At 40.3% G+C, this 19,395-nt stretch overlaps 1 protein-coding gene across 1 annotated transcript in view; it reads right to left on the bottom strand.

The window, feature by feature from the left end:
- The window catches only part of DCAF10 (DDB1 and CUL4 associated factor 10), a 656,523-nt gene extending 638,105 nt beyond the window's left edge, over window positions 1–18,418 (bottom strand). The window contains exon 1 of the mRNA XM_044059359.1: window positions 17,960–18,418. Within this exon, the coding sequence (XP_043915294.1) occupies window positions 17,960–18,270 (311 nt within the window). The 5' untranslated portion in view covers window positions 18,271–18,418. The remainder of the gene's footprint in view (window positions 1–17,959) is intronic.
- Between the last annotated feature and the right edge of the window lie 977 nt (window positions 18,419–19,395).

Here is a 19,395-nt window from a genome sequence, read left to right as displayed (position 1 = left end):
CACCCAGGTTGATAGAAACCTGACTTTTTGACCACCACATTGGCAGGAAAGCTTTTTACATGGCCCACTTCATTAGTAGGGGTATCTCATCCAGGGACAAGGAGGTCATAACATCCCTGTATTCTTCCTTTACAAGACCCATTATTGAGTGCAATGCCCCTTTTGGCATGTGCCTCAGCAAAACACCCTGCCAAAAGAAAGACTACAACCATTTGACAAAAAAGGTCAAAGGACTAAGTTCACTTAGTTATCCAAGCAGACTAACAAGCTTCTTGCTTTCCTCTGTCTCTCACTGGCCCCTATACAGTTCATCACTGGCTTGCTTTCCATGCTAAGAAAGAGACTTCCTCTACCTCAGAAATACTGGTTATACTTAAAACGCTCACTACAAAGACCACAGCCTTCACTGCAACATACACATGCCACTTTGTATGGACAGATGCTCGACACAAAACCTTCATCTTCTGTAAAAAGCTCCTCTCATTATCAAACAATGTAGTTCAGCAACATGACAACTGGATGGCTGGATGGATAGCCATAAATATACTCCTTGAGTAAGTAGCATAGCCTTCCTCAAACCAGATGGAAAATCCACATACTAACCTTTCCCAGATGGATGGCTAAGATCTAATATTGGTTCCTCAAGAGGGGCCTGTTTAACTAAGAATTCCATTTGCAAAAATATATTCAGTCTTTGTCTTTCGGCTTTTCCCGGTTAGGGGTCGCCACAGCAGAACTCCAGTCCGCTAATGATTGGCAGTAGAGTCTTATGTGCTGGCTTGCCGGGCCTAACGCACAACCTTCAACGAAGGAACGCCCATTCAAGCATGTCGCCATACAGAAGACGCTCTGAGAATCGAATGGGCAACATCTAACTGTGAGGCTACAACGCTACCGCAGCACCACCACCGCAGTACTGCAAAAATATATTCAGTATACATATTAAATCTCTCTCTCTTACACCCCCCCACACACACACACACACAAACAAAAGCCCCTATTTGTAAAACAGGCAACCTCAGTAATCACATGACACCCACTCACGGAATGAAATTGTGTGGAAGTCGAAATATCTGAAAAAAAAAAAATCATAATAGAGATGGATTCATCCATGCAATTTCCCACCACCAAAAGGACCATCAATAAATCAACAAACTGCTCAGCAAAAAGTAAAAACAACAAGAAAACCATAAACTCTCCAAGATAATGCTACATACTGGTGTAAACATATAACTTGTGTCAATCCATACCAAACGATTGTTTCAGAGCTTCAACCTTGTACAAACAGCTTTCTCCTGAAAACTTAAAATCATTGATATTTGCCTTGCTGTAATTATAACTGTAAAAAAAATGTTTTTAAGTTTATTCTGTATCTCAATGATTCTCACTGTTACGAGATGTAATCTCCGACATACTGTACGAGTACTACATCCAGGATTTGCTGTCTCTCTCTCTCTTGTATCATATTGTTTTGCGTTATTTTTGGAGCTTTTCTTCCCGGGCCTCTGTTGAAAATGAACTTCCAGTCAGACTTTCCCGGTAAACAAATGTAAAATAAAATAAATAAAAATAAACTTCCCTCCAATCTAAAGCCATTTGACATTCAGACATTTTAATTTGTACAGAAGTTATTCACAGACTGACTGTTTACTGAGCTGTAATGCTGACCTTCGCTTTTGAAAAAAAAAAAAAAAAAAAAATTCCCAGACTTTGTCAATAGCTCAAAGTGTAGAGAGGATTATTTATTATTTATTTATTTTTGGAAAACATCTTTAAAACTGTTAAATTGATTACACACCCAGAAACACAGAAAAGTTATTGTGATATGTAAACCACAGACTGCTGCAAGAAATCAAAGTCACATTGGCACTCTATGCTTATGTCCGAACAGATGAATCATACCGGTCAATTCCAAAAGAAGTAAAGTAGCTTAATAAGAAGGTTATTTGCAAGGTTACATGGCAGTTTATGTTGGAAATAAGCAGAGATATTAAAAAGGCTCTGTTTTTCATAATTATGCCGAAAAGTCTTCCAAGGTAAATACAACTTCTGATTTAGTATGGAACCATACCGCTCAACCTTCCTGGACAAAACGAAAAATAAAAAAGGGACACACGCCCAGAAATACTTATGCATCACAGACACCATTGAAACAACTTTAGCTGCAAACATTATACATCACTTATCTTTCTATCCCATCATCAGTTAAACATTATATGGCTCATTCAGTCCTGCCTTCTTTTGCAACAAAGAAAACCATGCTTTGAAATGACAAATGCATTAAAAATAATAAATAAAACATATTGCATCAGCATCCTGCAACTTCCTACCTGCAAGCATCCACAGAGCTTTCACTGAAACTAGGGCTGCTCGTTTCCCCAGAATGACAGCTCTCCCTAATTAAGTCTAATGGTATACAATCTACCAGTATCTGGACTACCTGAAATAAATTAAATTATGGCCTGTAAATTGAAAGTACACTTTGTTTAAACTATATTTCTAAGCCCACTTACTATATTTTTTCAGTAACATCTCAATATCCATTTCCAGGTCACTTTACAAGACATTGGCAGTGGTAGTCTTGGCATCCTTCAGAACCCCACAGGCCCACGCTAATACTGCTAGCATTGTCCATTAAATGTAAATATCCATCCACTGTAAATGGCAAGAAGCTATGTCTTAAAAAATCTACTTGTGGCATGCGTACCCAAGTATCACGTTTTGAAACAAAGAAACATTCTCCACAGTCCAAGTCTCTGTCTTTAATAATCATCTACTGTTGCAGCACTCCCAACACATGTTGCAGCACTCCCAACACATAAGCATACACATACACACTAAAACCCCCAACATTTAAAAAATGACATTGTGCCCACTTGATTTGCTAGTATTGATGATCCACCAAAGGTATGCTTACGGTTGTCCAAACTACCACTGCTTAGAACCCACCAATGAAAAAACAGTACTAGGTGCTTTTTTGTTTCTCTGAAAAAACAATACAACTTTATATGCTACAGTCCCACATAGTCAAGTCCACTACTGACCCATTAACCCTAGGCCGCCGTCTTATTCTTACTCTGGAACTGCATTACCTTGGAATTGGAAGATGAGGTAAAAATCCAGACATTCCTTGAAAATCCATACAGTTAAGAGGTATGAGTTCATGTTCAATACAACACTCTCCCTGTCAGGAAAGCTGCAATTTAATGAAAGTGTACTTTTAAATGTACGATATATTTGTGAGGTAACTTGTTTGTGTTCAGTAGGTAGACTGATCATTGTTAGCCTCTTTGTGCATGCGTCTCTCTCTGTCATGCACACACACTTCTACTTTCACACACACAATTCTGCTTTCATGCATGCACTCACTCCTTACTTACCTATTAACACAGGTATGGGCTGTCCCTTTTAAAAGCAACAGTGGCAAATCCATACACAAGTCCCTCTTCAGCGAGAACACACACACAGATTGTTCGGTGCAAAATAATGGCATAAACACATTGACCCTTTTTTGGCTCAAAAACAAAACTAGAAGGGTGCTTTGGCGCATGCGCACACCGACATTAGTGTTACAGGTCACAAGAGTGAAAAACACAAAACAAAAAAAGTGTTTTAGGGCATGTGTACATCAATGTTGCAGTTAGGTTGAGGTCCGCAAGTTGGACACATCTGGTGTAAAGTTCAGTGTTGTTGTAGCTGCATTTGAAGTTAGAGTCTCAAATTTCTGACTATATAAAATATGTATTAAATGAAAAATCAAAGTTGGCATGAGATGTGGAGAATTTTTTTTTTTAAATCTGTACATATACCCCCATACAACTTGCAAACTGAAGATTGATTCACTTACTCATTAAAAACCCACTGGAAGGCAAAAACAAGAAATATTTTTAATTGGCTTATTGCTTTCCAGGAAAAATAATGAAACTAACTCCACTTGGCTTTAGCTTTAAAAACATTTTATGAAGGCAGAGCAAAACAAACATTGCACGAAAATTAAATAGTCATCAGTAAATTCAAACTTACCAATCATTTAGAGAAGCATTATTTTTTTAACTGACTCAAATTAAAAGCTACCATCTAAACGTGCAAAATGATAATCTCATTTATCAGGTTTTTCATATTCATAGTTTAGTACTAGGCTATCTGCCCTGGGGCATTTGTAAGCCCAGCCATAGTGATGTGGCTTTCGCCACCCCATGAAATGGTACAAAAATGCACAGAATAGATTTAGAATACTGTGCCTCTGTCTAGTAGTGACACAATGAAGGTCCCCTTATATAATAGAATTAGTTTACTGTGCCCCTGTCTAGTAGTGACACAGATGTGACCCCTGGGGTAAACTTACGATCTCCCATCCACTCATCAAGATTTCTCTTTAAGAGAGTCAGTGAGGGGCTCTGCCTAACATGAACTGGGATCTTGTTCCAAAGCATGGGAAGCCTCTGGGTTATGAATCTATCCCTCCAGCATGTCCTATTCATACTTGTGCCGAGGTTTAAGTCTTTAGCTCTCGTGGTCCTGATGGATTTGGATTTTTTGAGGTGGAGCATGTCCATCAGTTCCTGATTGGACATGGCCTTGTACGTCAGGCAGAGATCACCTCTGAGCAGGCGGTATGCTACTGAATAGAGCTGGAGTTTCTTTAGTCTGGCAGAATAAGACATATGTTGGAGACCCTTGATCCTCTTGGTGAGGTACTTTTGTGGTCTCTCCAGCTGTTGCAAATGCCGGGTGAGATACATACCAAATGGGGCATTGTACTCAATCATGGGTCTGATGAGGGAGGAGTATAGGGGTACAATGACATCCTTGGATCTGGATGTGAATCCCTTCATGATGAGGTGTGCAAGGTAAAATGTTTTTCTAACCACTTTGGCAACGTGGGTGTCAAATGAGAGGTCGCTGTCGACTTGGGTCCCTAGGTCTCGGATTACTTTTTCCGTACTCAGTGGGTTGCTGTCTATGTGATAATTTGTGGGTACTTTGTTTTTCCCAAAGGGGATGACTATACATTTTTTGGCATTTAGTTTAAGGCCGTGACTCCGGCACCAGTTGTCCGTTTCTGTGAGGCCTTTTTGTAGGATGTATGTGTCCGCTGGTGTATCGATTATGGCGCCTAGTTTGCAGTCATCTGTGAACTCTGTCAGCCACAACCCTCCCATGTTTGCTTTAACATCCGAGAAATAAATGCCGAACAAGAGGGGTCCCAGGACAGATCCCTGTGGGACACCACTTGTGACTGGCTTTGAGTCTGACATTGCTCCAGCGATTTTAACTTTATGGGTTCTGTCCTTTAGCCAGTTTGCAACCCATCTAGTGACATAAGGGTTTACGTTTAAGCTGTTGAGCTCATCTATGATGCCTGAGTGGGGTATTGTGTCGAAGGCCTTAGCCAAGTCCAGGTAGGCTGTATGGACTGCTTTGCCCTCAACAATGGCTCTAGTGACTGTTTTGAAAAAGTCAACCAGGTTCAAAAGGCAGGTTCTGCCCTTTACAAAGCCGAACTGGGTGGGGTCAAGTGTCTGTAGGTCCCCTAGGTCCGAGTTCCATAATGATTCTTTCCATAGCTTTGCAGACCAGGCTGGTTAAGTTTATGGGGCGGTAGTTCCCAGGGTCTGTAGAGGTACCCCCTTTGCGGAGTGGGACCACTGTTGCTGTACGCCAGTGATCAGGTACATATCCTGTAGTAAGGCTAAGGTTAAATAGCATTTTTATGTGCGGGTTTAGCTCCTCTTGGAGTTCACGTAGCATGCAACCCGGGATACCGTCAGGTCCTATTGATGCTGTGTTTTTAGCTTTGTTGAGGGCGGTTCTCACTTGGACATCTGAGATGACAGGGAGATTACATTCAGCTGGGATAAGTATTTCTTCTTTTGGGGGTGAGGAGGGAGAAATTTGCACTGAACCTGTCAGCCAGAATGTTGGCAATATCTGTGGGTTCAGTGTATTTTTTGTTGTTGTGAACTAACTCAGAGCATATCTGAGGGTTTCCGCCCAGGTTTCTAACATAGCTGAAGAAGGCTTTGTGGTTATATTTAGTGTCCTTAGCGATTTTTCTCTCAAGTTGGCCTTGGATGTTTTTATGAGAGAACATAGTTTTCTGCTAATGTTGATCAGAGATGTCTTCCCTTTATGGGATTTTGTTCTGTCGTGCAGTAGCTTCCTTCTTTTGTTATACAATTTGTTAATGGCTGAGGTCCACCAGACAGGATGCTTTCCTTTGGTGGAGAGGGACTTGGATTTATTTGGGATTGCATGATCCATGCATTCTTGGAGATGTCCATAGAAAGCATTTGTGAAGGATTCTGCATTTTGGGATGTGGTATCCACTGGCCCAGTGGGCTTAAAGGATACCATCTCAGTCTTAAGAAGAGTGAAGTCTGTTTTTGAGAAGTTTTTCACTGTGGTCTTTTGTGCTGTGAGTGGAGGTGGTATATGTATATCAAGGGTGATTAGTTTGTGGTCAGATCTCACTAGTGAGGGGTATACCTCCGGTGTGGAGCATTTTGTCCCCATGCTTGTGATGATCAGGTCTAGTATATTATCTCCCCTAGTGGGAGAGATGACTAGTTGTTCCAGTGCATTTGAATTTATGAATTGCAGGAACCTTTGGGCTAGGGTGTTCGGGCTAGAATAATGTACCCAATCTATGTTTGGGTAGTTGAAGTCTCCCAGTATGATGGTATTTTGTGATACATTCATATCCTCCAATGTCTTCAGGAAGGCTGAGTGGGGTTCCTGACATTGGGAGGGTGGTCTGTAACATGCTACCAGTTGTATAGCAGTTTTGCCTATGGTTAGTTGCACCTGTATGGTCTCTGATGCTTCATGTGTTGCTACTAACCTGGAGGTGTGGGTGTCCTTGATGAATATGGACACTCCCCCCTCCCTTTGTGGTTCGGCCCAGGTTTTGGGGCCAAAAAGCATGATACGAGGTATAGCCTGGTAGCGCTGGGGTGCTCTCAGGAGCCTTGAACCAGGTTTCAGTTACTGCACAGACGTTGATGTTCTCCATACTGAGGAGTGCATCAAGTGCCTGCATCTTGAGATTTAGACTTCTGGCGTTGAGCGGCATTACCCTTAGTTTTTTTCCATTTTTGTTTTCTAAGGAGGTGGGTTTGTCTTTTGAGCCTTGCCTAAAAAAGGCACTATGGGGTGGCAAGAGCCTTAGCCAATATCCGGAAGCCCAGTGGTGACAGGTGCAAGCCGTCCCTTGCGAAGCAGCGTGGCTTGTCCAACATGTCATCCCAGGCAGACAGACATTGGATCCCCTTAGAATGACACCAGTACTTGAGCCAATTATTAAAGCTGATCATCTTGTCTTTGTATTGTGGCATCATTCTTGGTGAGGGCAAGATGCTGCTCAGGGTCATACCAGCCTGGGCTACATAATCAGAGAGCTCCTCTATGTCTCTTTTCATGTAGTCCAGGGAGGTATGTCTCAGGTCATTCACACCAGCATGGACAATGACGGAGTCATATTTGTACTTGCTTTGGAGTGACCCGAGTGCGTGTGTTATGTGGCGGATCCTAGCTCCCGATAGGCAGCTCACAGTCACCCTCTCCTTGTTCAGCCTGGTAAGCGGATGGAGTCACCTATTACTAGTGTATCAGGCATGGTGTTTGGCCTTAAGGGCTGCGATTGGTTGACACACTGATTTATTGAAGTATGTGTTGCATGTGTTTTGTTTTGAGGTGGTGGATTTTTGGATGTCTGCTTTGGGAGCCTCTGTTGTTTTGGTAAGTTTTTTATTAGAGCCTCCGAGTACGTCTGTGTTTTTATGTGTTTGGTTTGCAGTTGTGGTAGGTCTATGTGGGACTGGGTTTGTTGTGTGTGTGGTTACCATCTCCTCCTGTCTGGTCATGCCAGCCCTGAGTTGAGAGAGTTCAGCCTCCAGTTTGGCTATATAGTTGCATCTCTCACATGTATTTGTGTTTGTTGGGAGGAGGAGAGGGTTGTCTGTGTACATGAGACAATTGTAGCATTGTCTCAAGATACCCAGATTAACCAGCTGAACTGGAGAGGACGCCAGTAATCTACCACTCGACATGCTAGAACAGTATAAGGGAGTGCTGTGCCTTTAAGGGAAGTGGATATTCACAGGGGTGGTAGGTGGATGTACTGCTTACTTAGTACGAGAGTGCTTACTTAGTAGAGAAGTTTTGAGAACAAGTGCTAGGCTTATAATATAGTGAGTAGTCTGATTATACTAAGAGTAGAGCTTCCTTAAGGGAAAATTTGAAGAGCAGACTTGAAGAGCAGAAGAACTTTAACCGGCACTGCGCTATGCGCACAACCGCGCAAAGCCATGCAAACGCGGATTTTAAACAGGGAACTACAAAAGAGCTAGAAATGGTCCAAAACAACCAATTACTACAGCTCTTGTGCTGAGGTCACTTCCTACAGGGACAGGTAGGCTGCTCAAGGCTCCCCACTCCCACTGGTGAGCAAAGAAACTTCCTTCTATCCAAGTAAGGTAATGGACAACACAGGAACTACACCACAGCCCAGAATACAGCAATGCCTGTAAACTGGTCTAAACTAGTTGAGGAGAGGCAGGAAAACAAGGATTATTTTTTTGTTTTTAAGATAGAAACACACAGAAAATGCAGAAACAGTGATAAATCAGTTACACAGGTTAGCACACTTTAGTGGGCAGCCTCAACAGTTAAATTAAACAAACAAACAAACAAACGTTCGATCAAATTCGACTAAAAAGTAACTTTAAGTGCAGATTTTAAAATAATGCAGCAAACAGCTAAAAAAACAGTTTAAGCTTGTTTAGGGTAAGCTAGAGAAGCTATTCCAAGTAAAAAAACAGCAAAGATACTTAAATCCAGAAAGTAGTCGCTTTTCTGAGTTCTCTGTAGCTAGGACCACGATGGGCTTGTCCGAGTAGTATAGCCAGAAAAAAAAAACGCCCAAGAGGCGGATTTTAAACACGGAACTACAAATCAATTATAAAATACATTTACATACTACAATGTTATAAAAGCAAATATCAATGATTATTTACTTCTCAAAATGACAAAAGATTAGTCTAAGTGAATTGTTAAATCTTTGTGACATCTACACAACCCAAGACCTTTGCTAACAAAATATTTAATGCACAATGCCTCCAAAAAAATTCCCACTGTACCAGTATGACAGCTGACACAAATCACATCCAGGATGATCAAAAATAGTGTAACACTGTATAAAATGATATGCTCTTGAATTTCTATGTACAAGGCACTGGTTTTGCTTCTTTTGCAAAGTCAACATATTCTAAACAATGCTATATCTCTGAGCAATTTGCAAGAAAATAATCTTCTGCAAAAGCATCCAATGTATGAGCCTTTAAATTTTCCAGCTGATGCCAATACAAATATAAGCAAAACCATGTGTGATTAGAAAGCAATTCCAAACTCTGGTATGTTACCAACTACATTTCAAGTTCATAGCATTTATCTAACTTGTTAAACAACTTTCATGCAAAAATGATACTGAAGTGAAATTTATTTTACTTAACACTTATTTACTGGGAAAGTCCGACTTGGAACAAAGCCAATTTTCAACAGAAATCCAGCGAGAAACTCTCCAGATGCATATCTTTGAAATGTGGGAAGAAACCAGAGCACCCAGAGGAAACCCACAAAAATGCAGGGAGGACATGCAAACTCCACACAGAAGGCACTTCAGCCGAGAATTGAACCAGAAAACCTCTTGCTGTGAGGTGACAACGCTACTCCTGCACCACTGCACAGTCTATATTGTATACTTGTAGTTCCCCCAAATTACATGCAAAGCTGGAACTGTAACACATGATGAATGCATACATTAGATGACTTGTATCACCGAATGTCATATCCTCCAATTAGATGGATTTAGTTCACTTATTCAACAGCTTTACAGAGCATACACCTCCACAAGCTTATTTCGCTGCCAGTGGGTGCTTTCAGCTTCAATAAAAGGGTCTTGCCTTCAGCATTCTTATTTTAAAAAAGTGGCACAGTGGATAGCATTGTCTCCTCATAGAAATAGGTTCCCTGGTTCGATTCTCAGCTGGGGTACCTTCTGTATGGAGTCTGCATGTCCTCCGTGTGTTTGTGTGGGATTCGTCCCGGTGCTCCAGTTTCCTTCCACCTTCCAAAGACATGCAGTAGGTGGACTGGACACTAAACTGGCCACAGGTGAGAGTGCGCGTGTGAATGTATGGTGTGGAAGAACTACCGCAAGGTTAGCCACCCAGTGTAAACCTTGGCTCTAGATGACTGCCACTATTGAAGTGACACCCTGACCTCGTGTGCAAAAATGGGAAAAAGGGGCTGTGGACAAATGGATGCAGATAATTCCTTTACAAATGTGCGTTCTATACACAAGTATTTAGTAGTATACAATGATCCAACAGTCAGACTGCTGCCAAAAGAATAGATATCCTGCAATGACATGAGTGATGCTATTACTGCTAAGTAAACAGCATAACACATTTATATATGTCCTTAAAGGACTCTCATCCAATACGAATTAAAAAAAATTAAGACTACAAACCTCCTGATTAGTGCAAATTTGTTAATTAACAGCTTGTGACCAATATCATTTCCTGAGCAAATGTGATGTAATGCTCAAGTCCATGAATGGTTGCTACAATTAAAAGTTGCATAACTGCAGCAAAATCTTGTTTATAGCAAGAGCTGAGTCAGATATGATGTTTAAGCTTAACAATGATATATCAGGTATGCTTACAGAAGCTTTTATTGGATGCCCACGTGTGCATAAGTGAAGATGACTACAATTGTGTCCGTTTCCATTTATTATCGTTTTGTTATGTGTTCAAGATGTGTGCATCAAGAAATTCAACTCAAGAGCACAGCAATGCAAAGCAAAACATGAAAGGGAAATTTCTGCATACATGTAAAGTACACATAAATTAACTTTACTCACGAGGTAAATTTCTTGGCATCCATGTTTCGCACACAAAATAAATCAAGTTATGATTGGCGACTTGATCTTAGCACTATGTTATGATGAGAGACCCAATTATAATTCTTTGTAGTGCATAGAGTTTAGCTCTCCCAGTGTGCTACTACTAGTCAGTAAAAAAGTGTAGGAGTGCTAAGAGTTTGCAGTTTTGAAAACCATAAAACACATAGTACTGCCACAAAGACAGTGGGCAGAAGCAAAATCATTCTGCTGACCAAATATCTTTACAACTTTGTTAGACACTACAATGATTTTTTTTTTTTTTAATGAAGTGTATTACAGCTTTTAAAGCTATGGTGACACATTCTGGATTTTTTTTTCCAACATCACCCCAGTGATGTTTCAAGGCATCTAATATTGTCTGATCATATTTACATTAATTTCAAAACCATGCTGCATACAAGCTGCTGAAAGTTTTACCTTTATGTTCTTATGACAGGCAACCCAGCTGCATTTATATCTGACCTCAGTCTAGAGCAGCTAAGGAAATATTGCCCTGATTTTCATATTTTTCTAAATATTTCAAACAACCAAGCAACATAGCTAGAACTGCTTCAAGCTCACACCTGATGAGCAAAACACTGTCAACAGTAACATGAGTGGTTACTGCTATACGTCATTTACAAAACAAATTAATACTTTGTACAGTTTATTGTGACTTACAAAATGCAATTTAAGACCTAGAATCTAGCAAGTGTGACATCTATGAACCTATGTAAAGATTAGTTTGTGCTGAATGGTTTGCTATTCATAGCTCTTCAACAATTGTGTTCTACTCTAGATTTGTTTGAGCTGTGAGGACATAACTTGGTTTTATTAAAAAGCTCAGGCTACAAACATTGGAAGTTAAAGATCAAATCTCCAGAGCTCCATTAGAGTGAATGAGTTAAGCACCTTACTTATAATCAGAAACATTTTTAACAAAGCTATATTTTCCTAAATTCAGAACATAATCATGATGCTGCATGTAACTTATTTATTTTACATTTGTTTACCGGGAAAGTCCAGCTGGACAGGAGCCCTTTTTCAGTGGAGGCCCGGGGAGAAAGCTCCAGTGTAATGCTGTAACAAAGTGTTAAAAAATAATAACTTGAAACTTATAAAGTACATCAAAAATGTAAGATATTAATGTAGCACACTGATACTTTGAAACAACAGGAAAGTATAATAGCAGCATATTATACATCATTTAAATCTGTAGTTATGTACAGTGTGAACTTTTTTGATGGTTTGGTCTATATGGAGATCGAATTTCAGGTTATTGTCAACTGTAATCCCTAGTTGTTTGGTATGGGCAGTAGGAGTGATCATGGTTTTGTTTTTGGAGAAGATGTGGAAGGCTGGAGTGAAGAGATAATTCTAGTGGTGTAAAAGATCATAAGTTTTGTTTTACTGGGATTTAACATAAGCTGGGAGTTGGTTAACCAGGTTTCTCCAGACAGGAAGGAGTCTCGGGTGATGGTTTGGAAGTCAATGACGGAGAAGGCAGAGAAGATCAAAGTAGAGTCATCAGTGTATTGAATTATAATGGCATGGGGGTGACAGAGTGAAGTAGATTGGTAAAGAGAGAGAACAGTATGGGTCCAAGGATGGAGCCTTGTGGTACCCCTATGGAGACCAGGAGGAGGGGTGAGAGGAAATGCTGCCAACAGACGGCTTATCGGTCTGTTAAGTAGCTTTGAAACCAGGCAATGGCAGTATTGCTAAGGTTATGGGAAGTGAGGACATTAATAAGTTTGGTGTGGTTGACCATATCAAAGGTCTTATAATATTTTCTTGTAATGTAATATATCTCTCTCATTTTGGACATCTGCATGGCACACTAAATCACTATTGGCTTTTCAATCCCAACATACATTCTTTTTCTGAATTTAGGGGCTGTAATCACCCATGCACCTACGCTTTACCTTTCATTTTCTTATTATAAAAATTATAAAACACAAGGCCAATTAATGCAACACAAACTATGAATGTATATTCAGACTCACATGGTGAGAGTTGCAGGCTCTACGTCAGACTCTAAACCGGTTACAAGTGGCGTCCCCCAGGGCTCAGTCCTAGGACCCCTCCTGTTCGGTATATACTTCTCAGAGGTACAGGCAAGCATAGGAGGACTATGGCTGACCAAGTTCGCAGACAACTGCAAACTAGGGGCCATAATTGATTCTCCAGCTAATACAGACACCCTCCAGATGGGTCTCACTGAGACGGATACCTGGTGTCAATATCATGGCCTCCAGCTAAATGCCAAAAAGTGCATAGTCATCCCCTTTGGAAAAAACAAAGTACCCGTGAACTACCACATAGGTGGTAGTCCCCTAAATACAGAAAATGTAATAAGGGATCTGGGGACCCAAGTGGATAGTAATATCTCCTTTGATAATCATATTGCCAAGGTGGTTAGGAAATCCTTCTATGTGGCCCACCTAATCACATAAGGGTTCGCATCTAGAACAAGAGAGGTTATTGTGCCTCTTTACTCATCACTCATTAGACCCATCATAGAATACAATGCCCACATTTGGGATGTACCTTACAAGACACCTGCAACAGCTGGAAAGACCACAAAAGTACCTCACTAAGAGGATTACTGGCCTCAAACAGATGCCCTATGCAGCCCATCTCAAGAAACGCTGTTCTCGGTTGCATACTGCGTACTCAGAGGTGATCTCTGCCTGACATACAAGGCCATGTCCAACCCAGAATTGATGGACATGCTCCACCTAAAAAAAAAAAAAAAAAATTCCCTTAGAGCCACACGCTCTAGAGATGTAAACCTCACCACAACAATAAATAGGACATGCTGGAGGGATAGATTCCTATTCCAGAGACTCTCCATGCTTTGGAACAGGATTCCAATATACATCAGGCAGAGCCCCTCACTAACACTCTAAGAGAAACCTTGGCGGGTGGATGGGAAACAGAAAATTTACACCAGGGGATCACTGCAGTGGCTCTGCTGGACAGTGGCGCAGGGAACTAATGGCTCTGCTGGACAGAGGCACAGGGAACTAATCTAAGGGGGTGGCGAAAGCCAACACATTCTGGCTAGGCTTATAAATGCCCTTGGGCAGATAGCCTAGTACTTGCCTATGAACCTATGACTCCATGTTATGATGCAAAATGGCCAATTGCTATGAATACATTAATGTCAATGCATGATAAATGCAGTTACATGCATATGTGAGAGGCTAGAAACAGTATTATTTACAGGTCTAATAATAACAGGTGTCCTGATAGGGTACAAGTTTACCACTGGTCACTTAGACATTATTTGCAATACTTTATGGAAGACCTTTGTACTGGCATTAGTACAGTCATCAAACTCATTGCCATATAGATGTTTGCCTCAGCCTCTTCATGATGTATTATGTGACCGACACTGGCAGTGATAAATATTTCCCTATCATTTTTCTATCCAGTCTTCTCTAAATCCACCCACTAACTTGTACTTAATCCCCAAGTATTCTACACCCCAGACTAAATAAATCTGCATTGCTGTGTAGTCAGTCACTCACAGTGACTTGCCAGAAAAAATCTTCCAGTTTAACAAGATCAGACCAAAAATTTTGTGAATATCTGGACAGTTGACAGGTTTGCTCCATGTGCGTTTATTGTGGTTGCTTTCTGTGGAACCCCACTGATCAATTATTTTAAAAGCCAAAAAGCTGTGATGTAAGGAGCAAGTGCTTGGCAACTGCTTCTTAAATTAATACTTTGCTTTTTAGAATGATCGTTCACTGAAGTTCCGATACAGAAGAAACACAATGAATGATCGTTCTAAAATGCCAAGTTTTAATGCAAGGAACATTTGTTAAATTAAGTGAAACCCCCATGCCATACTTCCCAACCTCTTACAGCAAGACAGAGCATAAAAATAATGGGTGGTCAACAGATCAAAACTAGGCACAGATTTTTATTGCTCTTATAAACTTAGAAAGTTGAGAGTATGACAAGCTTCGTATTTGCATGGATTGTGTGAAGGGTTATGAAGCCTGACACTCGAACGTATGTCTTTACATAGTGACTTCAACCCTCAGTGACTTGCCAGAAAATCTCAGAATTTAGGAGGATCATACCAAAAATTTGATGCTAAAATCTGGACAATCTGCAAACATTTGGATAGTTGACAGCCTTGCTCCATGCACAACAAATTCATTGTGGTTGCTTTCTGTAGGAACCACGGTGAATGATTGTTCTAAAAAATAAAGTTTTAATGTAAGGAGTGGTTGTCAAGTACTTAGCAACTGCTTCTTACATTAAAATTTTGCTTTTTAAGAACGATCGTTTATTGTGGTTCCAATGAAGAGAACCCCCAAGCCATACCTCTCAACCTCTTACAGTAAGAAATCTGGGCAAAATCTACCATAATGGGCAGAAAAGACAAAAAATAGGGACATATTTCAATTGTTGTTATAAATTCAATGTTGATAGAATAACAAGATTCGTGTTAGCATGGATGATGTAAAGGTGAAGCCTAGCACCCAGACAGCATGCTGGGTATATTCGCTGTGACTGTGTCTTAAGAGTTTGGTTCCAGTCCAGAAAGTACAGCATAGCATGCAGCAACCTTCATAAATTAAAATTTTCAAAAGCCTTAAATAATTGTGTAAAATGAACCAAAAACAGTAACAGATTTTAAATTTACTGCTATTTTAATGCTTAAAGTTGGAGGTGTAAGTCCGATTCAAACAGAACAGGAACACAAACCCAAAAGGTTCTTCACACAGGGAGCTAAAACAAGAATGGAACTGAATAGATACAGAATATTTAAAAGAAAAATGACACAGTGGGAATGTGAGTGAAGTAGATAAAGTGGGCATTACTTTGGTGAGCTGTAGTTGTACCCAAATTTTAGACATTGGGAGTGTCCCTTTAAGAAACGCACTTATGAGCACACACATTATTAAAACTAAACTAACAAAGCTCTATACAAATACACATTGCTGAAACCCACACAAATTTCTACTTGGCATTTTTGAGCACATTAACATTGACCCCAGGAGTAGCGACTGGGAAAACACACACTAATATAAAGAGGTTCTCCAGCAATTCAGACTTATGCCTTCACCCCTCCAGGGTTAAATGATTATGTCTCTATAAAGCCAGTCTTGAAGCGCAGAGTTTCAAAACTACAGAACTGGAATATTCTACACCTTTTATATATTATATAGATATAAATACATAACACACTTTCTTATTACAACTTTTTCTTGGTGGTCTTCATTATCTATTGTTTTAAGACTGCATACATGTCCCTTCTTATTCACTATTATATATTCTTCTGAATTTTTTTTTTTTTTTTGGGGGGGGGGGGGGGTTTAAGGATAGTCTTTTAGTGTTTTTAAACAAAGAAAATTATTATGAACAGAAAAAAAAAACCTTAACATTTTACAGGTTCACACTTTTTAAATATTCACAAGCCATACTACCATTACTATTTTTTCTTAGGTTAGAAGACAAGTGATCACAAAAAAAAAAAAAAAAAATCAATACATTTTTTTTTATTCCTAACTGGATTCAACTCAAGGTCACAGGGATCACAGTCTTCCCTTACAAGCAATGAGTGTAAGATGAGATGCCAGTCCAGTTGAAGGACAAACACACATGCAAGAATAACACACTGCCGACCAACCAGTCAGCAGCTGAAAAGTAGAGCCACACAAAAACACAGACGACATGTAAACTTCACAAAAAAAGGCACAGCCAAGAATGGAAATATGGGGAAGGGGAGTCGTTTTTTTCACATAGTAGTAAAATGACCCCTCAACTCTATTTAGAGACAATGTTCACACTGCCGGGTGGCTAGCCCTGCTGAGGTAGTTATTCCACACTACAAACTCGCACACACACACACCTATGACCAGTGTAGACTGTCCAAATCACCTACTGCATGCCTTCGGACTGTGGGAGGAAACCAACACGAAAACAGGAAGGACATGCAGACTCCGCAAGAACTGAATCATTGAACCTCTTGCAGTGCCTGAAATCAGCAATTAACTCTACAAAACACAATACCTAATAATGTGCTCTTTACCTCATGTTTTCAATCAACCTTCAAACACACATTTCTTGCAAAATAATATAGAAAAACAAGATGTAGCATGTTAAGAATGTAAGACAACAGCTCAGTCAGCAAGTTTTAGAAAAGTATTTTGTTTATAGACACAGCATAACAGAAACTTACCATCCTACTAAAGTAGCAAGGTTGAAATCAGTGGATGGACTGAAAAAATGAAATACAGAGTAATACTAGTAAAAATTAAATGAAAGCTGTTGGTTTATACAAATCAGTTAATTCTGCAAACTGATAACTGGATGCTTGGCGGGCCAACCATCAGGTGTTCAAACACTACACTAAAAAGAGAAACTGAACTATACTTTACAATTCAAATGCAACAAACAGCTTACGATAAGGTGTAACAAAACATACTTGTATAGCAGCTATCCCCGCTTCCACAGAAATCACAGCAAGTTTGATTACATTTTCTAAATGACACATTTAATATTGCAAAACAATCCCTAACTGCTTACAGCAATCTTCACGCTATTTTCATAAACATGTGGAAAACCGCACTGAAATTCCATCACATTCTTTGTCAACTTAACACAAGAATGGAAGTTTCCATTACCAAAAATCAAATTAGCTAAAATAGTGAACACATTAAAGAATTTGCAAAATATGCAAACTTGCAGCACAGCGAGACAAATGTTTGTGATGGGCATGGGCAAATAGTCTGCACAACTGTAAAGTATTTTGCATGCCTGTATAACTAACACCATGCCTTTCATAAAGCCAGCACAGCAACAAAGGATGCCAAAGTAAAATCGGAAGACCGCGATAAAACAGTTATAAAGTTGAAATGCACCAGAGATTAATCAAAGTAACTATGTATACAAATTACCAGTAATTTGAACTTATTAAACTCGTTTTATATCCACAGTAACGTATTCAAACTGTGCAATAGGCTGAAAAGTACTTGAACTAAGCCTTACCCATCCGGAGAATATTCCAAATTAAACACAGCACCATGTGTCTTGGTAGTGAGACTCATGGAATCTGCAGGGCTAATTGAACCATACAAGCTAGTCATGCTACGATAGTTCTCTCGAGCCGGATCCACGTAGATCCCTCTCCCCAAACAGCGCTGTTTTAGCTGCCAAAACACGCCAAGCCCACTATCCCTTCGTAAGGGGTCCAGGCCCCTCTCGGGCGCCCTAGGAGAGCAGGTAACCCCAGCAGGTGTAACAGCCGCGCCATCCTCACACCCAGTGCTCGGTACATCCCACTGCTGCTCTCCCTCCATGTCCGCCCAAGAGCGGCTACTTAAAGTGTAGTCACCGCTGACTAGCCAGTGAACAACAACATTTCTTTCCACAAGTAACACAGCCTATTCTCCAAAATAGAAAAAAATACGAACTTCCGGTTCCAGGTCCGATGCAACAATTAATGCTGTCCGAGGAGAACTGTTACTACAAAATGTTACAGAAAGGGAGTTCTACTGCTGGCTTGGTTAAATTAAAGGATTATGCAGTTTCTCATTTTAATTTGGTGGTGTGCAGTATAGTTGTAATGATTACTCTGATGAATTGTTCTTTCAGAACTGCACAGTGCTTTTGAAACAGAATATAGATCTGTTTATGTTTAATACCTTCTCCAAACGTACTGCTCCTGTAGACCCCTACGCTCCAACAGCAAACATTTACTTATTGTCACCAAACCAAAAACTCAGCAGGAGAAGCCTTATTCTCCTGTACCATCCAGCAGTCAATTCGAGACTGCACTCAAGCCTCACCTAAAAATGCACTGTTTGTTTCTGTCCTTGCCCCAATCCTGACTAAAAAAAAAACAATCTGGTGATCCCCTGCCACAAACAAACTCTACAACAGAAGAAATAAACTGTTGCAAAAAGGAGTAAAATCCCATGATTGGAGGAACTTCCTGATCAGCCTCAGTAAGAAGCTGAGATCCCTCATAAAATCCCCCAAAGTTAGTTACGAAAACAAAATTGCCACTGATTCTAAAGACAACCACAAAGCATTCTATAGCTATGTCAAGAATCTCAATAGCAACACTCAGATCTGCCCTGAGTTACAACACAATGTCACTAAATATACAAAACCAACTGATATTGCCAACATCCTGGCAGATAGGTTCAGTGCTAACTATACTCCCTTCTCACCCCCTAAAGGGCCCATCTCTATACCGGAAGAATGCAAAGTTCCTGTAATCACGGCTGGCATCCATGGGACCTGACAAAATCCCAGACTGCATTCTACAAGTACTACAGAACGAACTGGCATCCCACCTAAGTACCATGTTCAATCATAGCCTTACCTCAGGCCTTGTGCCCACTGAATGGCTCACAGCGACGGTCATCCCACTCCACAAAGGGGGAGCCACCATGGACCCCGGGAACTACCACCCCATT

Source organism: Protopterus annectens, chromosome 17.part0 (genome assembly GCF_019279795.1).
Source record: "Protopterus annectens isolate FY-2018-M chromosome 17.part0, PAN1.0, whole genome shotgun sequence".
NCBI classification, from domain to species: domain Eukaryota; kingdom Metazoa; phylum Chordata; order Ceratodontiformes; family Protopteridae; genus Protopterus; species Protopterus annectens.
The sequence above is the reverse complement of the archived record's forward strand: the minus strand, read 5'-3'. Positions and strand labels throughout refer to the sequence as shown.